The 27,249-nt window shown below is 39.9% G+C and overlaps 1 protein-coding gene across 7 annotated transcripts in view; it reads left to right on the forward strand.

Annotated features, from left to right (window-relative positions):
• The first annotated feature begins 2,401 nt into the window (after positions 1-2,401).
• LOC145977994 (prominin-like protein) overlaps positions 2,402-27,249 on the forward strand; it is a 174,474-nt gene continuing 149,626 nt past the window's right edge. For all 7 annotated transcript variants that reach the window (XM_083110352.1, XM_083110355.1, XM_083110358.1 and 4 more), the window contains exon 1: positions 2,402-3,015. In XM_083110352.1, coding sequence (XP_082966478.1) covers positions 2,634-3,015 — 382 coding nt within the window. In that variant the 5' untranslated portion in view covers positions 2,402-2,633. The remainder of the gene's footprint in view (positions 3,016-27,249) is intronic.

The following is a 27,249-nucleotide window of genomic DNA, read 5'->3' on the forward strand; positions in this document are numbered from 1 at the left end:
GGCTGCACACGCCAGAGCCTCGTTAGTCTGCAAAAGGCAGTCCAGCGTGTACTAGCCCTACGTGGAACAGAGGCTGACATTTAGGTGTGTGCTATACACACATATACATTGCGAAATTCTTGCAAATACTTTTGGACCAGATAAACATTTGCGAAAGTCGCTCTTCTCAACGAGATAGCTCTATCCAGATGGAGTGGAACAGGGCTGTGTGCAGCGTAAATGCCTTTATAAAGATATTTCGACCGATAAGGTTTAATGAGGCTTTTAGAAAGCGAAAAAAGAATTTGCCGCTATCGCGAAATCTATCGTCGCAGTGTGAGAGAGACGGAACAGAATACGTTCAGAGATTAATTACATATACCTATATATTAGTGGAAATCGCTTTTCACGGAAAGAGAGAGCCGGACGAAATTCTCAGGTCTTGTTCACACATGGGCGTCCGGAAGGGGGGGGCAAGGGGGCCGTGGCCCCCCTGGAAAATGAAAGTAAACAAAAAATTATGTATTTCACACATATAATTTTAGCCACAATAATATGTGTTAATTATTGCATGAACACCATAAATTCAAATTTAAGCAATGTTTTTTTTAGGGAACAACACTATTTTTGGGGAAAATGTGCCTTGTTTGCCCCTCCCTGGAAAAAATCCTGCGGACGTCCATGCACACACACACATGCATACACAAAACTACAGATGCGAATAACTGCATTGTGTGTTCACCTGGAATGATTGATCCATTGATCGCTTTCTTGTTTTAAGAAGGCTTCTTAATGGTCCAGGAAACCATAATTTGTAATGGGATTGGGTTTCGCTGCAGGGCCGAAACCTATTTTCTCGCACAATTTAAATTATGTACAAGTTGCGTATTGTTTCATTGAAAAAAAGGTTCCTGGACCGAATTGAAATACTTTACGGATAAAAAGGTTATTTTTACGGTCCAGAACCCATTTACGCTTTCTGATCTTCTCTCCTGGACCGGAATTTAATTTATTTAAAATTCCTGGACTTCTAACAACCCTGGTTTTAAGTCCACTTTATGCACAGAGAGGCTAATTGTGAGCGGACCTACAGTTTTAAGTGGGATCCGAACCACTGTGCCATGTGCCTCCACCAGGTATCGAACCTGAGACCTTTTGATTACAATGTGACAACGGTCACCTGGAATGAATGATCGATTGTGTTATCCGTTTTCCTTGCATACATTTATCCAATTCTGATTTTCTCGCCCAAAACCCATTTCATTTTTATTTTTCTTATTAAATACATATTTCCCTTTTTAGAAACTCACTTTCTTTCACATTGAATTTTTAAGTGTTTATTATCTTCACTTATAATACGTAAGACTTATCTTCTTTTAGGAGGGTTGCCATAGTGTGAAAACCAGTTTTATTTACACTAACACACAGCAATGATGCTTTCTATATTATAGCACACATTATATATTGCATTAAAATAATGTGTAATATAAACTTTCACAGCACATAAAAACATATTTTAGAATATAGGACGTTCTGTAAAAACAAGGTCTGGCAACCCTGTCTTTTGGTTTCTGTTTGACAGCTCATTTAGGAGTATTTTCTGTGCTTATGAATTTGCGTACCATAAACCAATGGGTTTTCCTTGTCACATTTTGTATTGTCTTTTTATTGCGCTCACTGTTACAGTATACACGAATACGGCATCCATAATCGTATGGTGGTATGTTAATTGACCTGACATAGGCAACTAGAAGTTACTGCAATTGTCGCTCTGTACAATGGAATTTTTTTGTCGCTTCGCACTTAAAAGCAAACAACTATTTAATCGACAAGCAAAACCTTTGCTATGAATAAGGAATGAGATAATTTATTATCTTGAACATAAATTTGATGATCAGTTTATATGGTCCATTTCATAAATACTCTTCGTTCTCTTATTACAAGACGAAGACCATTAGAAATTACAGAGTGCGTATTACTTCAAAGACAAACCTTTTGGCATTATGCAAAACTAACTTCTTCATACTATAACATTCATTACATTTCTGACATCCCCCTTTCTCCTTAATGTCTCATTGATTTCGTCTAGATGCTCGTATTCAGACAATATTTTTTGGAGTAGAAAGGTAATGGTCGATTGCGTACTGTTCCAGAGATGTCTAGTATTTACGCACTATTACAAATTTCGATCATAGACCATAAGGCTCCTACTGTTTCCGCCGCCGTCTTTCCTAGTTTTCTCTCAGGCCATTGTGTTTAAGTTTTACGTCATTGAAATCTAGATATTTTCAAAACGTTTTCCTCCTGAATGCGGAATTATCAGAATCGACTTCTGCTAGTTCGCGAGATTACCATTCGCGGCGCCACCGTTGCTCAGCTGTATCAATTCCTGTTTTCAGGCCTGGCTCGTTTGGATGTTTAACCTTGGCCGATTGCAGAGCCTCGCTGGAGCCCGTCGCGAGAGTAGCGTAGTGTTTGTTGCTGTTGTCCGTGTTTGTAAGCTTTTGTGTGTGAGGGATTGCAATCACGGTGCTACATAATAGTACTGGTGCAAGTTCTAACATGGAAATACGGCTAACCTTTAATATTAGTTGAAACAGAAGAAGTGTTGTACTGGAACAGTGTTGCGAGAGGTGCATTTTTCGTGATTCGCCATGACACCATCGCGATTGCGGAGGGTTAGCCCTGGCAGTGACAGATGCAGGACATACCCCAACATAGCAGATAGTGGAGGCGGATATTTACGATGGTTAATTTTCATTGTGTTGGTTATTCTTCAAAATAGTTGTGTTTATGCTCATATGGGAAAGCGAAGCGGAAGGTCAAATTCTGTGTCGTCCGACAAGCTTTCGGATGTAGCGGTGTTTAGTGATTTACGAAATGTTTTGCCATTTGAACCAGTAAAATATAGTTCACCCAATGTCAGTCTCAAATACAATTCATCGTCCAAATTCAACCCACGAGGAATGGGCCACCTCTACTACATAACTAATCTGTTTATGGACCAAATTCAGCGGCGGGATCCATTTCCGAAAGGTGAGTACGAAACATTTCAAATTACAATATACTCTTTCATTGCATGAAGACTTATTTGACCTGTGTCCCGATACATTTTTGAAGTCGTGTGTGGTAAGCTTGCTTTAATTTGGGTCAATTTAGAACTGTAAGTATACGTCATAAGCCTAGTATGTAGCAACATTGTAGCTCTTGTTCAGGTCAGAATGAAACAGGCGCAACCTCCAATTTTTTGTCTGGAAAGGGGGGGGGGGGTGTCAAGTACCAGGATAAACGTACCAATAAATAATAACAATAATAATGTCATTATTATTATTACTACTAGTGGTAGTATCAAAAACGTAATTATCCTCATAAATTACGCAAAAATTGGGTAGAAGTGTGTTCTAAAGCATTTCTTTGGAACAAACTATTTGAAATATTTTTTCAACCGTCAATTTCACATTAGCTAATAATGAAAAACAAACAAACTGTATTTTTGATTGGCAGAAACTGAATGATAAATGCATTCCGAATATAATTATTTTTGTACATATAACACGTATCTTACATGTATACAACATATGCTAACTGTAAATTGTGTACGTATTCAAAGTTTATACAAATATTATTTAAATACATTAATTACGTTACAGAAAACAATTATATTGGGAGCGATGCCAGCAAGTAAATTTTTAGATCCAAATTTTGCAATTGAAAACAATATTGATTAATTAGGGCGCAAATAATTTCACTGGATGCCATGACATTCTCTCTTTTACAACTTTTTTTCATTTAGATCGGCTCTGAACTAGACGAGACTGAGAAAAGAAGGTAATGCGAGCAAGAAAATTTTACCAAATATATTTTTATTTGCATATAATTTGAAATCGAGGGGGCAATTGCTCCTCTATGTCCCCCTTGCAGGTGTCCTTGGCCGTCAATGTTTGTCCCCCCCAGAATTGACTTCCGTCGAAGGTTGGGGGGGCAGCCCCCTGTCGTTGCGCCACTGGAATGAAAGTAACCATCCCTTCTGCATTGCACCTTATGAAGATATGTTTTGTCACAGAGTTTTTATAGGATCACCAAATGTGACACTCCTTTGTCTTATTGTTACCTCGTTAATTTTTCATCCTTAGGATTCTTTCTTCAGATACGTAATAGGCTATGTTGCGAAAGGAATATGTTGGTCATGAACACCTGCATAGTGCCTGTTAAGTTTCTATTTTTATATTGTTTTGCTCTTGGAATTGTTTAAATCTTTTTCTTGTGTGAACGTGAAATTTTCAGTTTCCGGTAGGGTGGAAGTCATCGCTCTCTGCTACTTAATTCTGTGCAACGATCCGCATAGTTTTGTTTTCTTCAGTATTTCATTTTGACTCACTCGAAGCATTGTTCTTATCAATGAAACTGAGATCAGGTGATGTTTTGTTGAAAATGCGACCATTCATTGTTTGGGGAAGATGCCTTGACATGCAAACACACTCTTTTATTCATTAAATTAGGCACACACAGGAGATGTACTATGTAGTCTGGTCGAGCCTGCATTTTTAGCTGAAAATCTACACACACTTTTATTGTTGCCTGGGCGTCCTCGATGACATAATAGTGACCTCGTCGCCTTGTAGACAATGGGACCGCGGGTTCGATACTCGGTGGAGGCACATGACTTTCAGATACAACTTTAAAGTTCCAAGTCCTGTTTCCAGCGGCGGCGCCAGGATATATAACTTTTGATTGACATTAATTTTCAGGGAGGATGTCTCCCCCTTGCCCTCCTCCCCCTGGACGTCCATGATGATGTGCATTAAGTCTTATACTCCAATGAAGTGGTCATACAGTGTAAACATTCAGATACACGTTGCAGTCTTATTGAACTATGTACTGAAATACAAAATGAAATTATCCTTGTCTTTAAAAACACAATTTTTGAACTTTTCAATGTAACCAATGGAGGTACAAAATGCATAGTGCGTTGTACCTTCCGCCTGTCACTTCAGGACAAAACGCCAAGTCCACAGCAACTTCACCTTCCTTAAAATCCCTTCTGCCCCACTATCACCAACAACGAACTGTAAAATTTCTTCTTGAACATTGGGCCTCTTCCTAACTATTTTTGATAAAGCCTGAAATGTTACGTGGAACAAATACACATAACGTATTAACAAGAAAACTGCCCTTTTTGTTACAACTCGCATTAAATAATTTCCCGAGTACGGCTTGGTGATACCTTGAAAGCAGCTGAAATGTTTGCTCCAGTGTGAGGAAGAACAAGCAAGTGGAAAATAAACCGTTTATCAACAATGCAAAAAAAAAACAAAAAAAACAACAACATAAGTCACATTAAGCTATAGGCAATTATCGAAAACCAGAAACATACCACTTGAAGAAACAAAAGAAGAAAAATTCATAACAACAATGCTGACGAAAGACAATAAGGGCCGCTGATCTTTATAGAGGCTGCCACCAGTACAGGAAATATATATATATATATATATATAATATAATATATATATATATATATATAACTTATTGACAATTCCCTTTGAGGGGCTGTTTTTATTTATTTATCTGTGGATATGTCTCTCTAGCCCACTCGATCCGTGATGGCATTGTTCTTCTACATTCCATAATGTATAAGCTGGGAGGGGGCGGGGTTCAATGAACTACTGCCATGCAATTAAATTAACTGTTACATTAAAATTTGGCACACATGGCGGAATTGACTCTAATTTATGAAATAAATGCAAACCAAAATGGCGGAAACATAAGACATACATATAAATGAACTTCCAACAACAATTTAATATTTCTTTTTGTGATTACAATCATTATTATAAAAATAAATTTATATAGGCCTATGATCATAATAATTAAGAAAATATATACACAATGAAGTAACAAAGTATGTGAAACGTTTTCTATACGATTTCCTGCTGTATTGCTTTTTAGGACAATCCCTCTGTAAGCTCCAACAGTAGTCGGCCATCACGTGGCGATCCCACCGTCCCTGGTACCTTTCTTCCATTATCCTTATATCCTGATGGAACCTTTCTCCCTGTTCTTCACTAAAATCACCAAGGTTCTCAGGGAATCTGTAAATGTGGCTATGTAGAAAATGTATCTTCACACTCATATTATCTCACAATTTCTAAAAATTTTTCAACATATTTCCAAATATATCGGGGTACTTTTCTGCTCTGTGATTCCCCAAAACGTTTTTGACGACGGACACAAAGCTCAGCCAGGCCTCAGATTCGATGTAAGACATGTAAGTTGTAAAATTGGCATCATTTATGAGTGTACGAATTTGTGGTGGTCCGTCAAGGATTCATGCCTTCAATTTTTCTATACTTAGTCCTGGAAAAGTGTGGCATATATATTTGAAACAATCACCACTTGTATCTAAGGCCTTGACAAACTGTTTCATCAACCCAAGTTTAATATGCACTGGCGGAAGGATGATTTTGTTCCTATCTATCAGCGGTTCATGAATGATATTAGCTTTTCCCACTAATATTTTCCCTTGGGGGCAAACTTTTATCGTCCAATGCTTTTCTCTAGCACGACTATCTCACAAACATAGGAGACAGGGATACTTTGTGTACCCACTTTGCTGTCCTAGTAAAAAATTCACCATCTTCAAATCCACACACACGAGCCACTTATGTTCAGCATATTCAATTTTTTTCTAAAACCATTTTTATGTTTTGGTATTCTTCCTTAAGCTTTGTTGAGTGTCCGATATATTGCCTAGCAATGCTTCGTAAGTTGCCTAGCAACAATTTACAAATAAATAAATAAGTTTCTTAATGGGAATTTCAGCCCATTATCAAATTTTGATATTACCGAGAAAAGCGTAGAGTAATTTTACCTCCTACATTTTCCATGGTGTGTTTATTTTTATAACTGGAGTCAATTCAACTGAACCAATCATATAATTGGCAATCACAGCTCTTTTGTGTGCTGAAACTGTTATTAAACTTTATGCCACAAAATATTTTTTTTTTTGTTCCCCAGTGTAATCAGTGTAAAATAGACTGTAAGCTTAAATGTAACCCTAAAAAAAGTAAAGTGCTCCTCTGTGCTATGCACCACGCCATGAAGGCGTACAGGGGGTGTGGGGTTAGAGGCCCACACATTCTTGATCACGGCCGAATGTGGGGTGATGTGATCAGCACCACGCCCCTGACCGCTTTTACCCCCCAGAGTTTCCTCCAGGTACCCACGCTGGGTGGGCGCCGGAGCCGCTTGAACAGGTGGAAAATATCCAGGTTCTCCCCCACCGTAGATCGAACCTGGGTCTCTCGCATGGTAGTCAGACGCCCTAACGACTGAGCTACCGCGGCTTATTTTTAAATGTAACCCTACTTCAAATAATAATAATAATAATAATAGTTGCTGTAAGTTACGGTCTGTAAGTCACAGAAAACAATTACATTAACTCCCCCCCGGCCCACCTCCATGGGCGCCCATGATTCCAGCAAATATTGCATTTTTTTGCACATTACTTACGCAGAGTAATCATTGTTTAGATAAATTTGATTCTGAACTATCACATTGATGTTAGAAGAATCTTCTAAATATAATCTTAGCTTTTCCCATTAAATATTGAGGATAACTGGTGTCTTTTGTGACAATACAAACACAAATGCTGGAGAATATTTTAGATTACAGTTTTTTTTGGGAGGGTTAAAATTGAAGTATGTGAGAAACATTTTCAATCATGAAAATTTGTTGTTATGAATTCATTATCCTTAAAGCTGCAGGCAGATAGATGTTTGTACGGATTGTTTGAATCATCTGTTCGTTGGATGAATTTTCAGCTGTTTTCTAGCAGAAACCGTCCATTGTTTCGATAGATGATTTCATTGGGTTTATTGATAACTGATGAGAAATACTCCTAATAACACACCATACTTGTTTACTTCCAATTAATAAAATCGCACATTTTTCTCTTAAACAATTATGTGTCGTATATTTTTTTACATGACAATGTTTAGTACTTTCCGTGATGCTTTTGTAACCGGATAAGTGGTGACTACTTGAAATTCATGTGCACTTAACCCAAAAAGTGTGTTTCTTTAATTTTTTTCCCTGCATGCATACACATGGATAAGAGTGGCTTCTTTAAGTGTTTGCATGATAATAAGTATGAGTTATTCCTTGAAAAATTAAACAATTGCCATTCTCTTGTCTGCATGAGGATCAAATCGAGACTCAAGGTTCTTGCTTTATGTTCTGTCTTGTGAATTGATTTTTAAAAAATGAATCCAGGAAAAAAAAAATAACCATACATTGTATCTTTTAGTTAACTTCTATAATTATCTATGAATGTAGTAGCCATACCTTCTGCAGTCAAATAATGGAATTTTCAAGTTGAGATTTTTATTCCATAAATATTTTATAATGGGAACATTTAACCTGCGAGTTTTTTGAACAAATTTACATTAGAATAGTTGCATAATATTCGATAAAAGCGAATTTTACTTTTAGTTGTCCAGTGTACAGTCGGAGAAAGAATTACCTGGGCCACGGTACCTAGAATTTCGTAACGTCTTAAAGCCTGTTGTTTATGCAACCCAAATAACAAATTATTCGCTTAAGTTTGTCTGGTGGATCTGAGTTCTCGGGAAGGATTGAGCATTGATAGCATGAGTCACATGACTCATGCCCCAGCAACAACAAACAACAGCTGGGTGCTACGTGGCCTCAAGAAGAACATTTCAGCAACTGGTTTCTTAACAAGATCTACTCGTAAGAAAATATTTTTCGAGTGATACTAGTCATTGTCAAGAAGGTTCACTGAAATGATGGTTCTCATCACAGACCACATGCCACACGCTAATGGTTTAAGTCCACTTTATGCACTGGACCTACAGAGTAAAGTGGGATCCGAACCAAATGTTCCTCTATCTGGTATTGAATTCGGAAGCCTTTGATTACATGTCGAAGACGTTACCACTACGCCATCGGAGAGGCAATGGAACGCCTTGAGAAAGAGACGAGTGAAACCACATTTGACGTAAATTTTAAAAATAAGACAATATTTTGTGGCTACAGTTTCGAACCGTGGGAGAGGCATATATATTATTTTGTCCCATCGTCCATTTCACGAGTTTATAATTCTTCCTCACCGACACGATTAACGTCAGTGGGAGAAGAAAAGCGAAGTAAAATAACTGAAACAGAAATAAAAGGAAAAAGCGAAACAAATTTTATCCATAATATTCTGCAGTCACTTCAGTCGTGTTCAAGGAATCCTACCTTTAAAGAGAGCCGTGGTCTCTAACTTGTCTTTTCCCCTTCCTTTGTGCTCTCGATTCCCTCTGTCACGATTGGTCTAAAACTAATTAATGCGACGTTAATTAAACAATCCAAACAACGAAACAATGCACAATCAACTGCACAAAACAACATTCCATTTGTTTTCGAACCGGAAAACAATTGAGATGCTGTAAAATGAAGCAAGAAGCAGTAATAAACTGGGAATTTGGTACGGTATAGAATTAAATCGGTGAAGATGTTCCATTTGATTAGATTTTTGTTATTTAGTGTCGCTATTCTTTCACTTTTGGCAAATAGCGACGATGAAGATGAGTAATGAGTGATGATATGATGACATTGATTAACGGACACCAATGGCCAAGCCGAGATTCGAACCAGGGGCCCATGCTGTCGTAGCGCGCTGTGCTAACCACTCCGCCACGGAGGTTGGTTAGGAGTGGACATTATACCATATTTTGTGTGCGCAATTGGGATCAATCAATCGAATGACTAGGCATATTATATTATTAATATATTCATATCATAATATCACGTCATATTATTCGGCACGAAGTAACATCATAGACATTCAATCTTGCATTATTGCCTTTCAACTATTTCTTCGACTTCGGGTTAATAACATCAATAAGATAAATTATGAAACAAATGATAATGAATGTGGGATATTGACAGTTATTTCGAATTACCTGACACAAGCAACATTAAGCGGACTCGGTGGGCAAGCTCATTAAGTGGTCAACCTTCGATCTCGTCACCAAAGTTCCCGGATTTGAGTACCGTCCTTGTCACAGGTGTTTGAGTATTTCGTCATTAATTTCATGTAATGGTCAGTCGTCCACGGCTGGGAAGAAAAGTGATGTTACGTAACAAAACTAATAAAAATAAACATGATCGAAGAGTACTTATTTCATATCAAACGAAATCTCCTATAAAACCGGGATATATGAAATATATGTATACTTTTTCGATTTCTATATGTAACTAGCCGAGACCGAGAACGGGAGAGCAATTTTCAATTCGAGAAACCGAGAGACGGAGACATGGTAAAGTCTTGTTTCTTTCTTGACATCTCCCTAATTGAGTTGTTGTTCTGTTCGTTATTGACTTTGTATTGGCAATTATTGTCATTATTCCTCCCCTGGAGGTAAACCATAACGACGATTTATGATTAAATACATTAAAGCAGATAAAAGGGCAAGAACAAGAGAGTCATGCGTGCCCGGGACTTCAACCCAGAACCTTAAGTAACGAGATTTGAAATTCTGGAGAAGGCATCTGTGTTTTGCTTGGCTTTCTCTTTCCTCAACTTCTGTTATTTTATCATGCACGTATAATTAAAATGGATCTGAGAAAATACGTTGCGATCCATAATTGTGTTGGTTAGATGCTATAAATGTGAACTCCAACATGGAATAAATTATTCCTTTTGTATGTGGTTGAACATGAAATTTTCTTACACTGTGACAATTTCTTTTTTTTACTTTTTCTGCACAGATAAGCTAATCTGGACTGGACCTTCAGTTTAAAATGACATACGAACTACTACGTGCATCCACCGTGTATCGAACCTGGGATCCCTTGATTATAAGGTAACGACGTTATCATTACGCCATCGAGGAGGCCCCGTGAGAAAATATTATTTACTCGATCTATACAATAATTTATATAAACATTTACATTTTCGTTTTCTTCTTTCTTTTTTGTTAACTACTCTTCTACGACTCTTTTTTTGTCTTGGAATTTTTTCTTCTTTCAGGAAAAAAAAATAATACATGCAGGCTGTATACCCCCCCCCCATACAAATAGATAGAAAGATCACTCTCGAGAACTAATTTATAAATAACTTAACCATTAGGAAACAATTCGAACGTTAACTGATATAACTGCAGATGAAACAATACTTCCAAACGCTAACGAAATATCTATTCTTGCATAAGCTTACAGACAACAGGTATCTGGTGAGTCATTCACTCTTGCTACGAGCGAAGGTCACGGAACCAAAGGGTGGCAAACAAGCGTCTGCTCTACGAAACTAGGGGTAGCAGACGAGGCGTGTTCCTGTTATCAATGACGTACGAAATAAGGAGGAACACAGCTTTCATATCAAACTAGACCCTTGTTTTGGTCCCGTCATTGCATGTAAACACTTTTTCGTCGTGGCCTTGAATCCCTACCTAAAGGCTTCTCTGCAAGAAAGAAATCTTACCATTGAGGGGAGGAAAAGTGTGTGTGTGTATCGAGGTCCTTCAACTTTCGTATTCTTCTTCATTTCAGAACGCGTGCTGTATCGTCGATTTAATCCAATCTAGCCGTTGTAGGTTCTGTTTCTGTTGGGTAATTTCACATTGTCTTCCTGCTTATGTTATTCGCGACGGAGCTTCTGGTTTCAATAATCTGGACGATAACGGGATTGTGTTGGTTGGTTGATTTGGTGTCTTAAGTCCACTTTATGCACAGTAAGACTAATCGGGAATGCACCTACAGTTTAAAGTGGTATCCGAACCACTATGTGCCTACACATTACTTTGTTGCTAGATATTTGCATGCTAAGATCTAGGAAATGCTACATTTTCAGTGTGTGGAATTGAGAGTTATTTCGGATACGAAGAATTGGAGAATGGAGTAGTGAGAAAAGTATCACCTCACATGTTTGAATTATAGCCCCCCCCCCCCCCCCCCACACACACAGGACATCGGCCGTGGTTTTTATAACGAAATATAACATGAATGAATTGTGTCAAGAAAAACTGGAGCCTATTCACATCCCTACGGAACTTGGAAGAAGTCCACATAGAAATTAGAAAGTTCTGTTCCGACAAAATCGGGACGTTTAGTAAATGAAAGAGCAAAGTGCTACCTTGTGCTTTGCACCAAGCCATGAAGGCGTGTAGGGGGTGCGGAGTTAGGGTCCCACACTTTCTTGTTACGGCCGAAGGTGGGGATAATGTGATCAGCACCACACCCCTGGCCGCCTTTACCCCTTCCCCCCACAAGTTTCCTAGAGGTATAGTGGAACCACGAGCAAAACAACCTGCGCAGACCCGCGAGTCATGTGCACCGTACCCCCGCGAATGGGGGAGGGGGAGAGTTCACCATGCTTCCTTATGGCCCGAGGTGGAGGGAAGAAGGGAAAGTTGCGCGGGGACTTCTCGTCCCAAGGTTTTTTTCCTTGTGGTCGATCTATACCCACTTTATACGACGCTGGGTGGGCGCCGGAGCCACTTGAACAGGTGGACAAAATTCCAATTCTCCCCAGTCGGAGATCGAACTCAGATCTCTCGCATGGTAATCAAACTCCCAAACGACCGAGCTACCGCGGCACTTATAGTATAGTAGCCTTTGTAATTAAGGCAAGAATTATTTTAGCGTTTCGTTCAACGGTTTTAGGGGAATCATTTTCGGACATAGGCTATAACTCTTGTCGGTTCTGCGACCTGGCTTGAGAAAAGGCTATTTTATGACGAACAACATTCCACCTGATGTCACGTGACTTTCCTACATTTCCTGTGTCTGTTGGCTATTGCATAAAAGACGAGTTGGTCCTTGAGACAGACAGAATCACCCGATCACCTAAAGGTGCAATGTGTGTTGCCTACCTTTCCGGCATTATTTACTGCCATTAAAGTCTTATGGGGAAGAACTTTTTTCCACCACTGTACACACCTCCATGACCGAGTGGTTAGTGCCTGGGCATTCTTTGTGAGTTCCCCTTCATGAATTTCATCGCATCATTATTCGTCCAAAAGTGGCAGAAAAGCAAAGACAAATTGTCAATTGAATGCAATTGTGGTGTGTATTTTCGTTATTTTTACATATAATTTTCAAATATTTTATGGCATATGTTACATATTCGTGCTATTACACTACATTTCCCTATTTGTGGTAAATATCAAAGGTTTTCCGTTCATCTGTATACCGTTCGTTTCGTACTCTGATTTATTTCAAATTTTAACAATAGTCGATGCGTCTCTTATTGTTGTCAACTAGAGAATGCAAGCTGTCGGGGTGAAATCCATTGCATATTTTAAAATTACTCCCATTGATTCATGTGATATTGAACAAAGTTTGCCAATAAATCCGTCTTTAAGGACAACTGGAGGAGATTCGCCTTTCAGCAGTTAGAAGAAAGTTTGGTTATCCATTGTTTTGGTAACAGAAAATAAAACCCATTTTGTATTTGCATTTAATTTTACAATTAATGTCATGTAAATGTATTTCACTTAGCTAGGTGACCCGCTTGCTTATTGAAAGTTGCCATTGTTCATAATACGTAAGCCCATGTTTCATTTCATATTATCATTCAAATAACTAAACCTATCTTACACTTTTTAATACATATAAATCCGTTCCCTACCGAAAACTAACAAGGCACGACGATGCCTTTCTCACGATTCGAGATTATTTCAAAATATCTCCGGCTGATCGCACGAGTTTGGTTAGAGAGCCTGGCGATAGATGGTGGTTGAGATGACGTCAGCGCCTCACCAGTTGATTCGATGATTCGCGAGAGTGAACTCTCTGAGTGCCCAGGCCCGTAGTAAAATACAAAAGTGCACGTTTGGGTGTGGAGGGCCCTCGATCTTGGCCATACTGGGGTGATGCGATGAGCATCAGGCGCCATCGGCTTACCGCAGATTTGCGTGGAAAATTCCCATCTGAGATATCCCACCCACCCACACACGATGGGAAATAACGGCGTACCACGAGTTGCAACCTACTTCTGCCCGTAACTGCACGGTAACTTAACAATTCTTCCGCCACCTTCTGCTAAGATTGAGGCTTGGAGCTTGAAGGTCGCTTTGCAGACTTAAATTACCGGGCGAATCTTTGATGGCGGTGTTTATGTCATTGTCGAGTGATGCAATGTTACGTCACGCAGCCCCCGGAGCAGGGGTCTGTGAAATTGAAGCCAAGGGCAGCGCTGGCCAGGAAGGGCTTTCTCCGGTACATCGGCAATTTTGTGGAACGAACACGGGATGTGTGTCGCTCATCCGACGTTTGGCGGCAAGGATATTCAACTAGTGTTGCCCACGAGACGAGACTTTGGCCTGTCTCGTCTCGTGGAGTCTCGTGCAAATGCTGTCTCGTCTCGAAAATATTAGTTTGTCTTATGACACATGGCCAATCTCGTCTCGAATTTTTAAAAGCCTGTCCCGTCTCGTCCCGTGGGCAACACTATATTCAACGTGCGGTGTTCGGTTTGAGGGCGAGGCGCACACATCTGGATTTTTCATTTGACGATATTTCTCCTAACTCATCGTTAGCACAGTATTGTGATAGTGGTGTAGTGGTTAACTTGTTCGCGGTGGGAATGTAACTGGGTTGTGGGAAACTGTTTTGAACATAATTCCCATTTCGAATCGAGCTCTAGAATGGAATACTTGAATGAACTCCGCCGTTTTTTTAGTAGATGACGTCATGTCCACCAGGAATGAAGCCTGGAGAACTGTTCTCTTCCATGCGATTACCGCACGAATATCCTTGTCGCCATGTGGCAAGTTTCAGGTTTTGTAATTTTGCTTTTCTGGTGAAGGCCTACACGTCTACATAACGTATTTGAAGCATGGCGCCTCGCACCCCATTGCATACCCACCAGGATATCATTCAACGTGCCACAAACAACAACGCTATCTTCATCTAACCTCTATCCAGGGAAACTCTGGAGCATAGGAAGGAAGTGGGCGGAGCGAAGCAGTACACGCTTTCCCCCTCCATGCACGTGTTCATTGGTAGAGCCCTCTCGAGTCACTCCAGAAATTCTGGGGACAGATTATAAGGGGCCCATGTTCACTTGAGACCAAATTATACGCAGACCAAAACCTGCATGCTAGACCAGGACTTTCACCCGGGTCTTTAGCATACTGCACTGTTGTCCTTCCGAGTAATCGAAGTCAGGAACAATCTCCGCAGTCAAGTAATTGGCTCTACCACGCACAACATGATCAGTGAGATGTCTGGATTTTGACTTCATTCTGGCATTCACGATAGCTATACATTGTCGTTGGAACGGTCATACTTCTCACGAGTTTAGTTGCATGCTTATCAGCGCTTGCATTCGAACTTCCATCCACATTGCTATTGTGGGGAAGTTGTTTCCTCAGATTGGCCTGACAATGCCGTTGGTTTTCCCAAGGGTTTAACAGTAGTCAAAGAAGAGGCTTGGGGACTGTCTCCTCCCTCGACAGGAAGCGGCTCCCGGCGGCTGCGTCTGACGGCGAGAGTTCAAGGACCCTGTCTCAACGGATCGCTGCGTTCCGTGGTGATGCTTGCGTCTTGGCTGCATCTTCCGCTCTTCATCCGATTCTCGAAGCAACCAAATGGAAGAAAACCTCCTTAATTGTTACAACATTGTCATGGACGGCCGGAAAAGGGGGCCACGCCCCTCCTAGAAGATGAAAGTCAACCAAAAATGTGCATATATATATATATGTTGCAATGGCGGTGCAGGAACACGGGAACTTCAAACTCAATGTTTTTTGAGGGGACAATACTATTATGGGGGAAATTTCGCCTCCCCCCCCCTGGAAAATATCCTGCGGACGTTCACGAATACTGCAAACCCACTTCCTCTTACTGTGTTACTTGCCTGTACCCACCCACACTTTACCTCCCCCCCTGATGCTCGGTGCACACTCTCCTCGGCTCTGATTTCTTGTACGGCAATGCACATAGTTTGCAACAAGTCAACATAATTATATAATTAGCTATAAAAATACCAAGATACAACGGATGACCTTTGCGAAACCTTAATTGAAGTGAAATAAATGAAAACAGATTTTTTTGGAATCTAGTTTAATTAACGTAATTTTAATTATATACAAGCCGTATCTGAACGTTCGTTTCTCTAATTAACGGGCCAAAACTAATGTTGTGATGTTGGAAATCTCTAATGTTTGTACCTGGATGCTTTACATTTTATGAATTACCTACATCGTCACACAAGGTATACTCGCGTTACCCCAAGAAAACGTTGCCTGATGTGCACAATTGACAACACTCCACGGTGACAAGGCACGAGGTTGCCCGGCGCACCGTGATTACTTCAAAATAACATCCAGTGCAAGTTACATTTACCTGTAAATCGGACACCTAGGCACTAGCCTGCCCGGCAATCCTTACAGCATCCGTCGTGGGAGATCTGTCCTCCGATCCGAGCTAACTGAAGTCACAGCTCTCTCTCATCTGGGAGTGTTTATACGTTTGGTAGGCGTCTGTTGCCAACGTCCCTTTAAACCGCTGAAAACGCCCGCTTTTTCCTGATCGTTCCGGATACGAAAGAACAGAGTACTACATAGCTGTTATAATACAGCAGGAGCAACTACTGTTACAGAAAAACCTTTTACTAGAAAGGAAACTAGGAACTACATACATACATTATTTGACTGTAGAAGGTATGGCTACTATATTCATAGATACTTAACTAAAAGATACAATGTGGAATTTTTTTCTGGATTCATTTTTAAAAATTAATTCATAAGAACTAAAAAATACATAATAAATTGAGTTACACTAATCACATACATATTTTTTATACATGTAATCACCTAATTGATTAACATATTAATAAAATATTACAATAATGAAAAACAGTTGCCCTGACACGGGGATAGGGTAACAACTTGAATCTAACCGTATCATAAGTAAGGCCCTTAATTTTCGGCCGCGGTTTTCCTGTTCCAGCACTGCAAGCCGATGGTTGTTCCAGTCGTGAGCAGCCGTGTTATTTGGTCGGCGGGACCCAAAGAATAGAAAGAGAGCTCGTGGAAAGGCTTGGGGGAAGGGGAGGCCCTGTCAAGGACACCATCGTCCTGTTCGAGAGAATATTTCAGATGGTTAAAGAATTCCAAGTCCACTTGGGAATGGTAGAATGTTGTTCTCTTGGCTCACCAGGGAATGGTAGAATGTTGTTCTCTTGGCTCACCAGCAAGTGCACCACCCAAGCAAGACACCCGCAGCCGCAACTGGTGGCATGATGGTTCAGCAACGAACATTTGCTGAGACAAGCGTGGGACTAAGTGAAAACGGAGTTGGCATCGTCGTTGTGCATCGATTGTGCCAGGGTCGTCTTGCTCCGAGTGCCAGCCATCACGTGTACGGAACAGTTACTCTCTCCGTAATGTACAGTTGCACCAGGTGAGCTGATAAGAAGGTTTCAACTGTAGCACACGTGTTTGTTAGTAAACGAGTTTAGGAGTACTGTGCGATAGGGAAAGATTGATAAGCAGTGAGAAGTGAAGAGAAAGAAACAAAAACACGACAATGAGAGAGAGAGAGGAAGATGCGAGAAAGTAGAGCAATAATGAAAGGGAGAATGATAGATAAGGTAAACAGAGAAGAAATCTGGAACGTAGAGAGAGAAATAAAGTAAGGAAACGAAGAGAAGTAGTGAAAGAGAAAGGAAAGACTGAAAGAAAAAGGAAGGCAAAGCGAGAAAGGATGTAGGGAAAGATAAAAGAGGAGAGAGAAAAAGAGATGAAGACAAAAGGAAAGTGGGAAACAGGTGAAGAGAAAAAATTGCAAAGAAAAGGAAGAGAGAAGACACGAGAAAGTAAAGAGGAGTCATAAAAGAAAGAGTGATAGATAAAGAAAAGAGGGAAGAAAACGAGAACATAAAGAGAAATAAAGTAAGGAAAGGGAGGTAGAGAAACGAAGAGAGGTGGTGAAGGAAAAATAAAGACATAAATGAGAAAGAAATGACAAAAAGTGAGAAAGGGAAAGGAAACAGAGAATTGAAGAAAGAAAGAAAAAGAGGAAGGCAGACGTAAAGAAAGCGAGAAAGGAAAGACTGAAACAAAATAGAGAAAAACATGAAGGAAGACAAAGAAAAGAGGGAAAGAAAAAGGAGAGAGGTAGTGAAAGAAAACAATAGCAAAGAGGGAGAGAGACGGAAAAGAAAGGAAAACTGGAAAGAGAAAGAAGAACAGACATAAGGAGAGATGGGGAGAAAAAGGAAAAGAGGGTGAGAGAGAAGTTGCTATCGCTATGACAATTCTTCGAAGGAGAACATAAAGACTTTGAACTGAAGCAAATGATAACGGTTGAATTCCTGGTGCTTGCTTTCTCGTGGTCTTAAATTGTAACTTTGGCGCCGTCTAAGGGAATCGGCGAATTCTTGGTTCCTTCCCCTCCGTCACGGAAATTGAGAGCCCCATTTGAGTCTCCTTTCTCCAAGGAATGCGTCTGCCACAAAGACAATGTGTCTGTGGCTTCCTGTGTAAAAGTGGAAGAGACTTGTGTAACAGTTTGTGCCAGTTACCCACGAGCGTCGCGTGTCGCAGCGGTTATTCTGATGGAACGGCAGTCGATATGGACTGGCTCTTTGTTCTCAACCTTGCATAATCCTTTTAAAAAAATTGTTTCTCTGTATAGCCACAGAGATGATTATCGCATTGATTTTTGACTCAGGGTTGTTAATAAATTCAATTCCGGTCCAGGAGAGAAAGTATTTCATTTAGGTCCAGGAACCTTTTCGGGGCTGGACCCATAGTTTGAAATGTCCGTGACTGTACATTTCAATGTGGATGGATTGTTATTAGTCTTATACAGGGTGGTTATAGGTCCAGGAACTCATAAATTCTAATGAGTTCCGTAACAGGACCGGAACTTTTTTCCTCGAACAATAAAAATTCGGTTCAAGTCGCGTATTGTTTCATTTCAATATCGAACGTGGACCGTACTTAAATTAATATCGAAAAAAGGTTCCGGGACCGAATTAAAATACTTTAAAGATAAAAGGGGTTCTTTACGGTCCAAAACCCATTTACGCTTTCTGATATTCTCTCCCGGACCGGAATTGAATTTATTTACAATTCCTGGACGTTTAACAACCCTGGTCCCACGAAATTCCATATTTTTAGGCGTTATCGAAGATTTTGTCCAATCATTGAATGGCATTTCTGACTTCTCTCTCTCTCTCTATCTTTATCTTTTTCTTATCTCTACCTCTTTATTTTCTCTTGTCTCATTTTATCTCCTATTTCTATGCTCTTTATTCCTCTTTCTTCGTATTTCTGTTTAGTCTGTTTTTCTCTCTTCTTCTTCTCCGGTTTGTTTGTTTCCTGTTCTGGACATGCATTCTTCCATGTCTAGTGGTGACAAATTTCTAAGTATTGATTTTTCGATTGTGGCCTGTTTACCGTACTCTTGTGGCAGAATACCGAGCGTGAGAAAAATTCTCAGAAGATCAGGATTAAAGCTATTCTTTCCACATGTACTGTACGGGATATATTTTTTTGTCAGATTCTGAACCGCAGCATAAAAATGTCTATTTTCGTAGCAATTTTAACCAAAGGGAAGGAATTCCTGCCTTGAGATCACTTTGAGATTTCCTGGTGTAAGGAGTGACCTTATTCAAATCCCAACCTCCTTTCCACTGAGTACACCCTAAACTGCATTATTGAGACTAACGCACAGGTTCGATTCTCCTGGGAGAAGCTTACTATCTTTTCTCCTGAGATTTCGATCTTTGTATGTGGCCACCCACCATCGTGAGGAAATTTAGGAGCCACGAATGAATAGCGTAACCCGGTCACGGAAACCTAGAACAACGACAGGGTGTTCGTCGTGCTGACCACACTTAACCCCGTAAGTGGTTGGATGAGGTCGGTAGGTAAGTCCTGGCCTCACGGGTTAATATTCATATTCATCGTCACGATTAGCCGAAAGTGGCAGAGAAACGACGTAAAATAACCCGGTCAGGTGATTCTCTTTCCCATTGGTTAACACTTTGTACTCTCAGACTCGTCGATTTAGGGCGAGAGCAGATTGTCCTGTCCTGTTTGTTGATTAAGACCAGGTGGCTCTCTTAATGGTGGAAGCCACTTCAGAGTATCGTAATCGCACAGAAGGCGAACCACTCTCGTCGAAAAGATTTTTGCGATAGTCGCTCGTGGCCGGAGAGAAGCTTGGAGGTTGAGCAAGCGGAAAATATCGCATCGCTATGGCGACCCACATTTTCCCCACGGGTGAGCCCTGCATAGACATCGCGCGGTCGGAAGTTGGCTGTCATGGAGATGGACGGGCTCTTGATCAATAGCGGGGCTCTCTTCCTTAGTAGCGGTCGCCAAAGGGTTTTTGTTTCATTTCCACTGTACACACAGATAGGCTGATCGGGACTGAACTTAAACGGATTTCAAATTATCCGATATTCGTTTCGTATCCAACGGATAATCCGGATAGAACAGATCTGTGGAAAATGCGTATACAATCCAGAAATTATGCTTGTGGTCAAGAATTTTGACTATTTTTTACACTACAGTGAATTTACATTGTTGTATATCTGTACTGGGATTTGATAAAATTGAATATTTGGAAATCTAAAATTGTATTGAATTGTGATTAAAATTTGTTCACTTTGTTTCTTAAGAATTATATTCTTGTATGCGTGAGGTTTTGTAAAGATATTAAGTAATGTTGCCATTCCCCATCCAGGATAAAGTCTGAAGCTTTAAATTTTACATGCATTAATATTAATAATTAAAGCAAGTCTAAATCTCTTGTTCAAGTACAGCCTCAGTTTTCATCTTAATTGGACTTGTTGTAAGGGTTTTTCATTGAATAAAAATATATATTTTCTTAATTTTGAAACTAAAGTCTAAGTAAGTAAATGAATGTTAAGAAAAAGGTAAAGAAAGAGTCAAGAATTTTGGATTTATTATTTTGGTAGACACGCTAGTACAGTAAAGTACGAAAACTAGAAAAGAAGATAATGTGGATAGCCCGTGAAACGGATGAACGGCAAAACCATTTGGATAGTGCACACATTGACATTTCGGATATCAGAATATCCGATATCCAGATAAAATATTATCCGGAGTTGGCCATCCCTAGTTGGTGACGTCCACATTCAGGAAGTCCTGATTTAGGATCTCTTTGAAAAGTATCTCGATTCGGGATGTGTTTATCACAGATTTGATGTCTCAGTGGAATTTGTCCGGATCGAGGATGTCCTTTAATTGCCTAAGGGAAGGGAGGGGGTAAGACCGGTTTCTTGAGAATTTCGACCTATAGGAGCAAGGGGAGATAGATCATAGTCCAAATCACCTTGAAAAGACAAAATTTGGTTAGTTTAGGAATCACGTGCACGTGGATTTTGAAGCGGTGGAATGTCTACCCTATGAGTCGCTCCCACTCTAGGGCTCCAGTCAAGAAGACATCCTGAGTTAGGATAACCTCAATTCTTTAGCAAACCGGTTCACGGAAGACATTCCCAATCGAGACAATTTTCAATGGAATTTCCACAGATCCTGAATCGAGACATCCTCAGTGTGGTATATATCCCCTAGTTTAAAGTGAGGTCCGAAGTATGGGGGATGGGAGAGGTGACCCTTTCTACAGACACCCAAACGGCAACCTCTCCACTACGTAGTTGCAGACTAACGAGGAGCTGGCGTCTAGACTCAAGGGCATTACAATCCTTCGTGGGGTTTGTATTGTGTGCTTGTGATTGTCCTTTCAACAATTCCATCTTGGTTTGGTTTGAGTTGGTGTTTTAAGTCCACTTTATGCACAGTAAGGCTAATCGGGACTGGACCTACAGTTTAAAGTGGGATCCGAACCACTTGTGCCTCCACCGGGTATCGAACCCAGGACCCCTTGATTACAAGGCAATGACGCTACCACTGCGCCATGGGGGAGGCCCAACAATTCCATCTTGTAAGGCCAAGAGTTGTTCTATGTGGTTAGACAATCAATAGAAATCAAATTTTAAACTTCACTGTAACCCTTCTGCAAATAATATATAATGCATTTTCGAGTTCATTACGTTACGTGGGCCTCCCCGATGGCGCAGTGGTAGCGTCTTCGCCTTGTAATCAAGGGGTCCCGGGTTCGATACCCGGCGGAGGCACAAGTGGTTCGGATCCCACTTTAAACTGTAGGTCCAGTCCCGATTAGCCTTACTGTGCATAAAGTGGACTTAAAACGACAAATCAAGCAATCATTACGTTACGCAGTCTCTTCTGGGTCGTGGTGTGAGTTCGAGTCAAGTCACCTATGTTCTCTGTGCGTATGTAAAAATACGGCGGGGAAGCGTCTTCTTTCTGACCGAAATACGGATGGTCACATATCGCGGACATTGGCAAGGTAATTTACTCGTTATTACGTAAATTACGCGTAATTTACTTCGCGTAGAAAACCAGTTTCGTATGCAGATGAACATACTGATTTTCTTTTGTAAATTAGTAATATAAAAACTACTAAATTATATTATATCTTAAATTTTAATTTTCTTACATATTTCAACACAAAATCATTATTTCCTGAAGATTGTTTATTCAGGCACCTCACACCCTCACTATCAGATTAAAAAAACAACGGTTTTTTCACGTACAGTAGAGCGTCGATTATCCGAACGTCGGTCAACCGAACGACCGCTTAACCGAACTGTGTACTCGCTCACTTTCAGATATCTGTAATGAAAAAAGTACGTGACTTAGCTGCTCGTAAGCGTGTAGGCTTGCTTAGACAGACCAAAATAAAGGATTTTTTTAAACGTTAATTTTGTGTACTGTGTGTATTGTTCATGCAAAATGCGTATGTAATATGTACATATTTTTGTTTAATAAACTGTACCACATACTATATATTCCTACTAAAGTTGCCTTTGTACGTTACTTTGTAATACATACTTAAAGAGATGCCTGTTTTTATGAATAAATTTACTGTACAGTACTTCTTTTTGGCAAATAAACATGTACAGTTCGATTATCCGAACAAACCAGTTTTCCGAACACCCATGTCCCCCAATTACTTCGGATAATCGACGCTCTACTGTATTTTAAGAAATTGTGAAACCTGTTGTTATATACGTCTTGCACATAACATAAGGATTAACGACAATTTATTTGGATTGGATTTTAAAGTTTTAGTAACAGCTTCAAATTCCTTTTTCATACGTATTATACACCTGCATAGGCTAATTATGATGTGAATATATTAGTTTGTAAAATTCCAATTGAAGAGCACACAAATTCGGAAGGAAAAGTGTTTTTGTTTTCTGTCACTGCGAATAATGCATGACAATAACCATCGCAAAAATCCATGTTTTTTTAAATTTTTGTTTTATTTTTGTTTTTTACGTGCTAAATGTTTTTTACGTATTTTACGCGTACTTTTCGTGTCATATAGATAACTTAATTTAAGCGTAATTACACCCAGAAGTCAACCTCCCCGGTAACTGCATCTTGCTAGCCAACGAGGCTCAGGCGTCCGGACCTAATTTTAGAACTTTGTAAATACGTCCTTGGTCCGGCCCCCGTGTAATGTGGCGGGTGCAAAGTAGCCTAAGTGCTGGCGCACCCGACATTTTCAATTCGATCAATTACATTTCGCATCTGCTTTTCCCTTATGATACAACCCGTCAATATGTGCTCAGAGCGATGAATATTCGAAAACTTGCTTTCCACAACGGAAGGGAAGGTTTCAAATGTGCTTTCTTTTCCCAGCATTGGTGTTGCTACATCGAAGTCGTGAAGGGGGGGAGGTTAATTTAGAGAACACTGGCGTAGGAAGGTGTATGTGACTCATTGGAAAGGAGGAGGGGTTGCGAGGTATGGAACAAAATCTGTCTTCAGTGAGTCAGCATTCTTTAGAGATGACATCTTATCTTCCAACAGGTTTTTGGAAGGCGTTGCTTTTGCCTATAACACTTTTGCTGGATATACTCGTATATTCAGTCTCTCCGAGATTATAATAATAACCAGGATAGGGATTTTATGAGTTAGCATATTTTTTTGAGCATATTTTTTTGGTAAGGGTGATGTGTTCCCTAAATGTATAGAAATTCACATTGTGAAGAAACTAATTGAATTAGGGAGCTTTTTAAGAGCATATTGGCCATTTCTACGTGATAAAGCATATTTTGATGGATTTTCGGTCATATTCAGCATATTTTCGCTTTGTCAAGAAATATACAGCCATTTTCCAAGTGGATTCGTTCTTACTCCCATGTTCACTCAAGAGTTTTTTTTCTTTTTGGACTGCAGCAAAATCTTTTTCATTTTTCATTGAAAATTTACAGAAAGTATTCGTTGTGCATTTCAACTCATCAGGGCCCATAAAGTGAACTAAAAATAGTATGTCTATGAAAATATTTCAGCATAAGTTAGATTTTGATGTTAAGGGCATATTTTTCAAATTATAGTGCATATTTTGTAAAATTTTAGGTCATAAGAGCATTTTTTTTGCATATTTTGGTGATTTTACGTCATAAAAATCCTAGCCCTAATAATAACGCTAATACTAGTTTGGCAGGACAATTATTTAAAGTTACTATTGATAATAATCATTATAGCTAGATATTATTAAATTTTAATAATAATCAATTTTATATCAACCGTCCGACTTTCCCTATAATATTCGTTGGGGTATCGTTGATATTATAAGGCAATAATGGTAGAATTGATACACGCACACACGAGAGAGAGAGAGAGAGAGACACACACACACACACACACCCAGACCCACGTAAACACAGCCAAACTGCTTTCGTTCCGGCGAGAACTTAAAATTCAAACAGTGTTATAATCTTTTCTGTGTGTCACTTTGTCTGTTGCAGCGATGCAATAAAATGTCTTCCCCCTCCCTTCGTGCGACAACGTTCAACCACGTCCTGAATATCTAATCGCTGACTCACTCCTGCCTGGCTCCCCTTCCAAGAACTAGTTGTGCAAGCAACAAACTGGAAGCCACGGAAAGGCTAATGTAATGGCAGACAGGACTTGTCCTAGTATCTAGCTTGCTCGGAAAATAAAAAAATGGCATATGGTTTTCGCAACGCATTTTCCTATAGCAATTCATTTAAAATTTTCTACCCCCGAACGATCTGGGTTATATTCTCGGCCACGTCGTGAGGTATTTCTTCATCGAGCTTCCAGACCGAAGCGACATGGCCCCATCCGATCTTAGAAAAGCATTCACGTCACCAGGAAAGCTACAGTTCCTATTTTCGCGAAAGTAGTTGAGATGTAGCCACTGGCAGTGGAAATTCCCAGCTGAGGGGTATTCTTGTGTGATTCAACATGGGGACAGTGAGTTCTGCACGGATGATTGATTTGATTTGGTTTATTTTACTTCGCTTTTCTGCCACTTTGGCTAATCGCGAAGATGAGCATAGGTGATGATATGGTGAAATTGACGAAGGGACACTAACAAAGAATGCCTCATAATACCAATAAACGCACTCGCCACCCAAAAGCGGTTCTTAAGTTTCACTCACGTAAACTTTTCGATCTGGAGAATGATGTTTGAATAAAAAATATTCAGCGTACCATCTGCTACAAAAATATTGTTTCAATTAGGCCAACAAAACGAGATGTACTACGTAGAACTTTCAGCCAAAAATGCTGGCGTTGTTTTACCTGTTTGGTGCTACCGCAACGGGATCTGTTGCATTTCAAACACTGTAGACGTCGACGTTGCGTGGTTCCTCCCAGCGTAGAGCGCATTTTTTCGCTGAAAGTTCTACGTAAAAATATTGTTGTGCGTGTGTTTTTTTTACCCGTATTGTTTACCTCTGAAACTGCATATAAGTGAAAAAAAAATGTAATATAAACGATGCAAATAAAAAGTTAACCTTTTTTAATATCTTCATTGGCATTTTCTGTTTGAGAAGACCTTAAAGAATTCGGTAAGGATGGAAAAGATTGGATCGATCTTGACCAGGATAGAGACAGATGGAGAGAAGGCTTGCGTTGATGCAGCCATAAACCTTCGGGTCTAAGAATGCTAGGGAGAGAGACATTTTCTCTATTGGAAATAGTTTACAAGAATGCAATTTGAATTCCAAAAAGACCTACAGTTCACAGGCTGCCCTCTCTAGTCTCGGGGTGACGATCAAGGCTTACGTTGGCAGCAGGAGGAAGAAACAGGCGAAGCAAAGGGTCTCACTTCATATCACTTCCGGTGGCCTTCTGCATTTCAACCTATCCAGTGACCATCGCATACGCTTGTCCGTTTCCTGTTTTTCTGCTGCGCCGACAACGGAGAGTTCCTGGTTACTCCCAGAACGTCTGCTAATCGACTCGCTTTGCCAACGATTCATATTTTAACAAGAAACGCGACGACCTGCGTTTCACACACATTCTAGGAGGAACAGCTCAGCAACTCGCTTCCTCTTGAAAGACGCCGACATCTGAGAGAAGGCTGATACGCTGAACCACTTAAAAGTGCAAGCTGTGAATGCCGCATTCATTCAGGGCTTCCTGGTAACACAATAGCCTTCTCACGTCGGAAATGTTACAGATTTTTGTTGATGATGAAACGAAGTTTGTGTACAGAAGGATCTCACACAAGCAACAACCAACGTCGTGTTCTGACGTAACCGAGGAATGCCTTCGCTGTAAGGTTTAGTTCTCTTGGCATAAATACCTGGGCTTCACCAAAATGTAGGACTTGAAGTAAAAATTTAGAACACAACATTCACAATAAATAATACACATTTGCAGAACATGTTAGAAAGTAATTTAAAATTTACACTTATCAGCTTTTAAAAAATCTGTTCTTAATGAATTCTTTAGTGCAAAACTTCCGAACTTGTAATCAATAATAAACAATACACTTCTTACTACATGTTTTATCTGGTACTTCTCAGAGGAGTCAATTTTTCTCAACTTCAGGTTCAGTAAAAATATATTTGAGATACTGAACAGTCAAACTCTTTGATATTATACTGAACCAGTACCAAACTTTTTACAGACTGTTTGGAAGGAAATATTTCTATCATGACTCCCTTGTGCTGATGGTAACGAAAGTGCTCTCTCAACATTTCCATTATGACTTGGAATGGCAAACAAATATTCAGTAATGAACATAACTTGAAATGATTTAATCAAGGGTAGATTATAATTAATGACCGCCCCTTCCCATATGACCCTAACTGCGTCAGTTTGAAGTTACCGGATTCCCATACTCGTGCTCATGTAAAAGTTACACTAATTTGCATTGAATACAATATGTAGGAACAAAAAAATCAAAGTTAGGCGTATATTT

The sequence above is a fragment of the Lepisma saccharinum genome, chromosome 24 (genome assembly GCF_977018435.1).
Source record: "Lepisma saccharinum chromosome 24, izLepSacc3.1, whole genome shotgun sequence".
In the NCBI taxonomy this organism is placed as follows: domain Eukaryota; kingdom Metazoa; phylum Arthropoda; class Insecta; order Zygentoma; family Lepismatidae; genus Lepisma; species Lepisma saccharinum.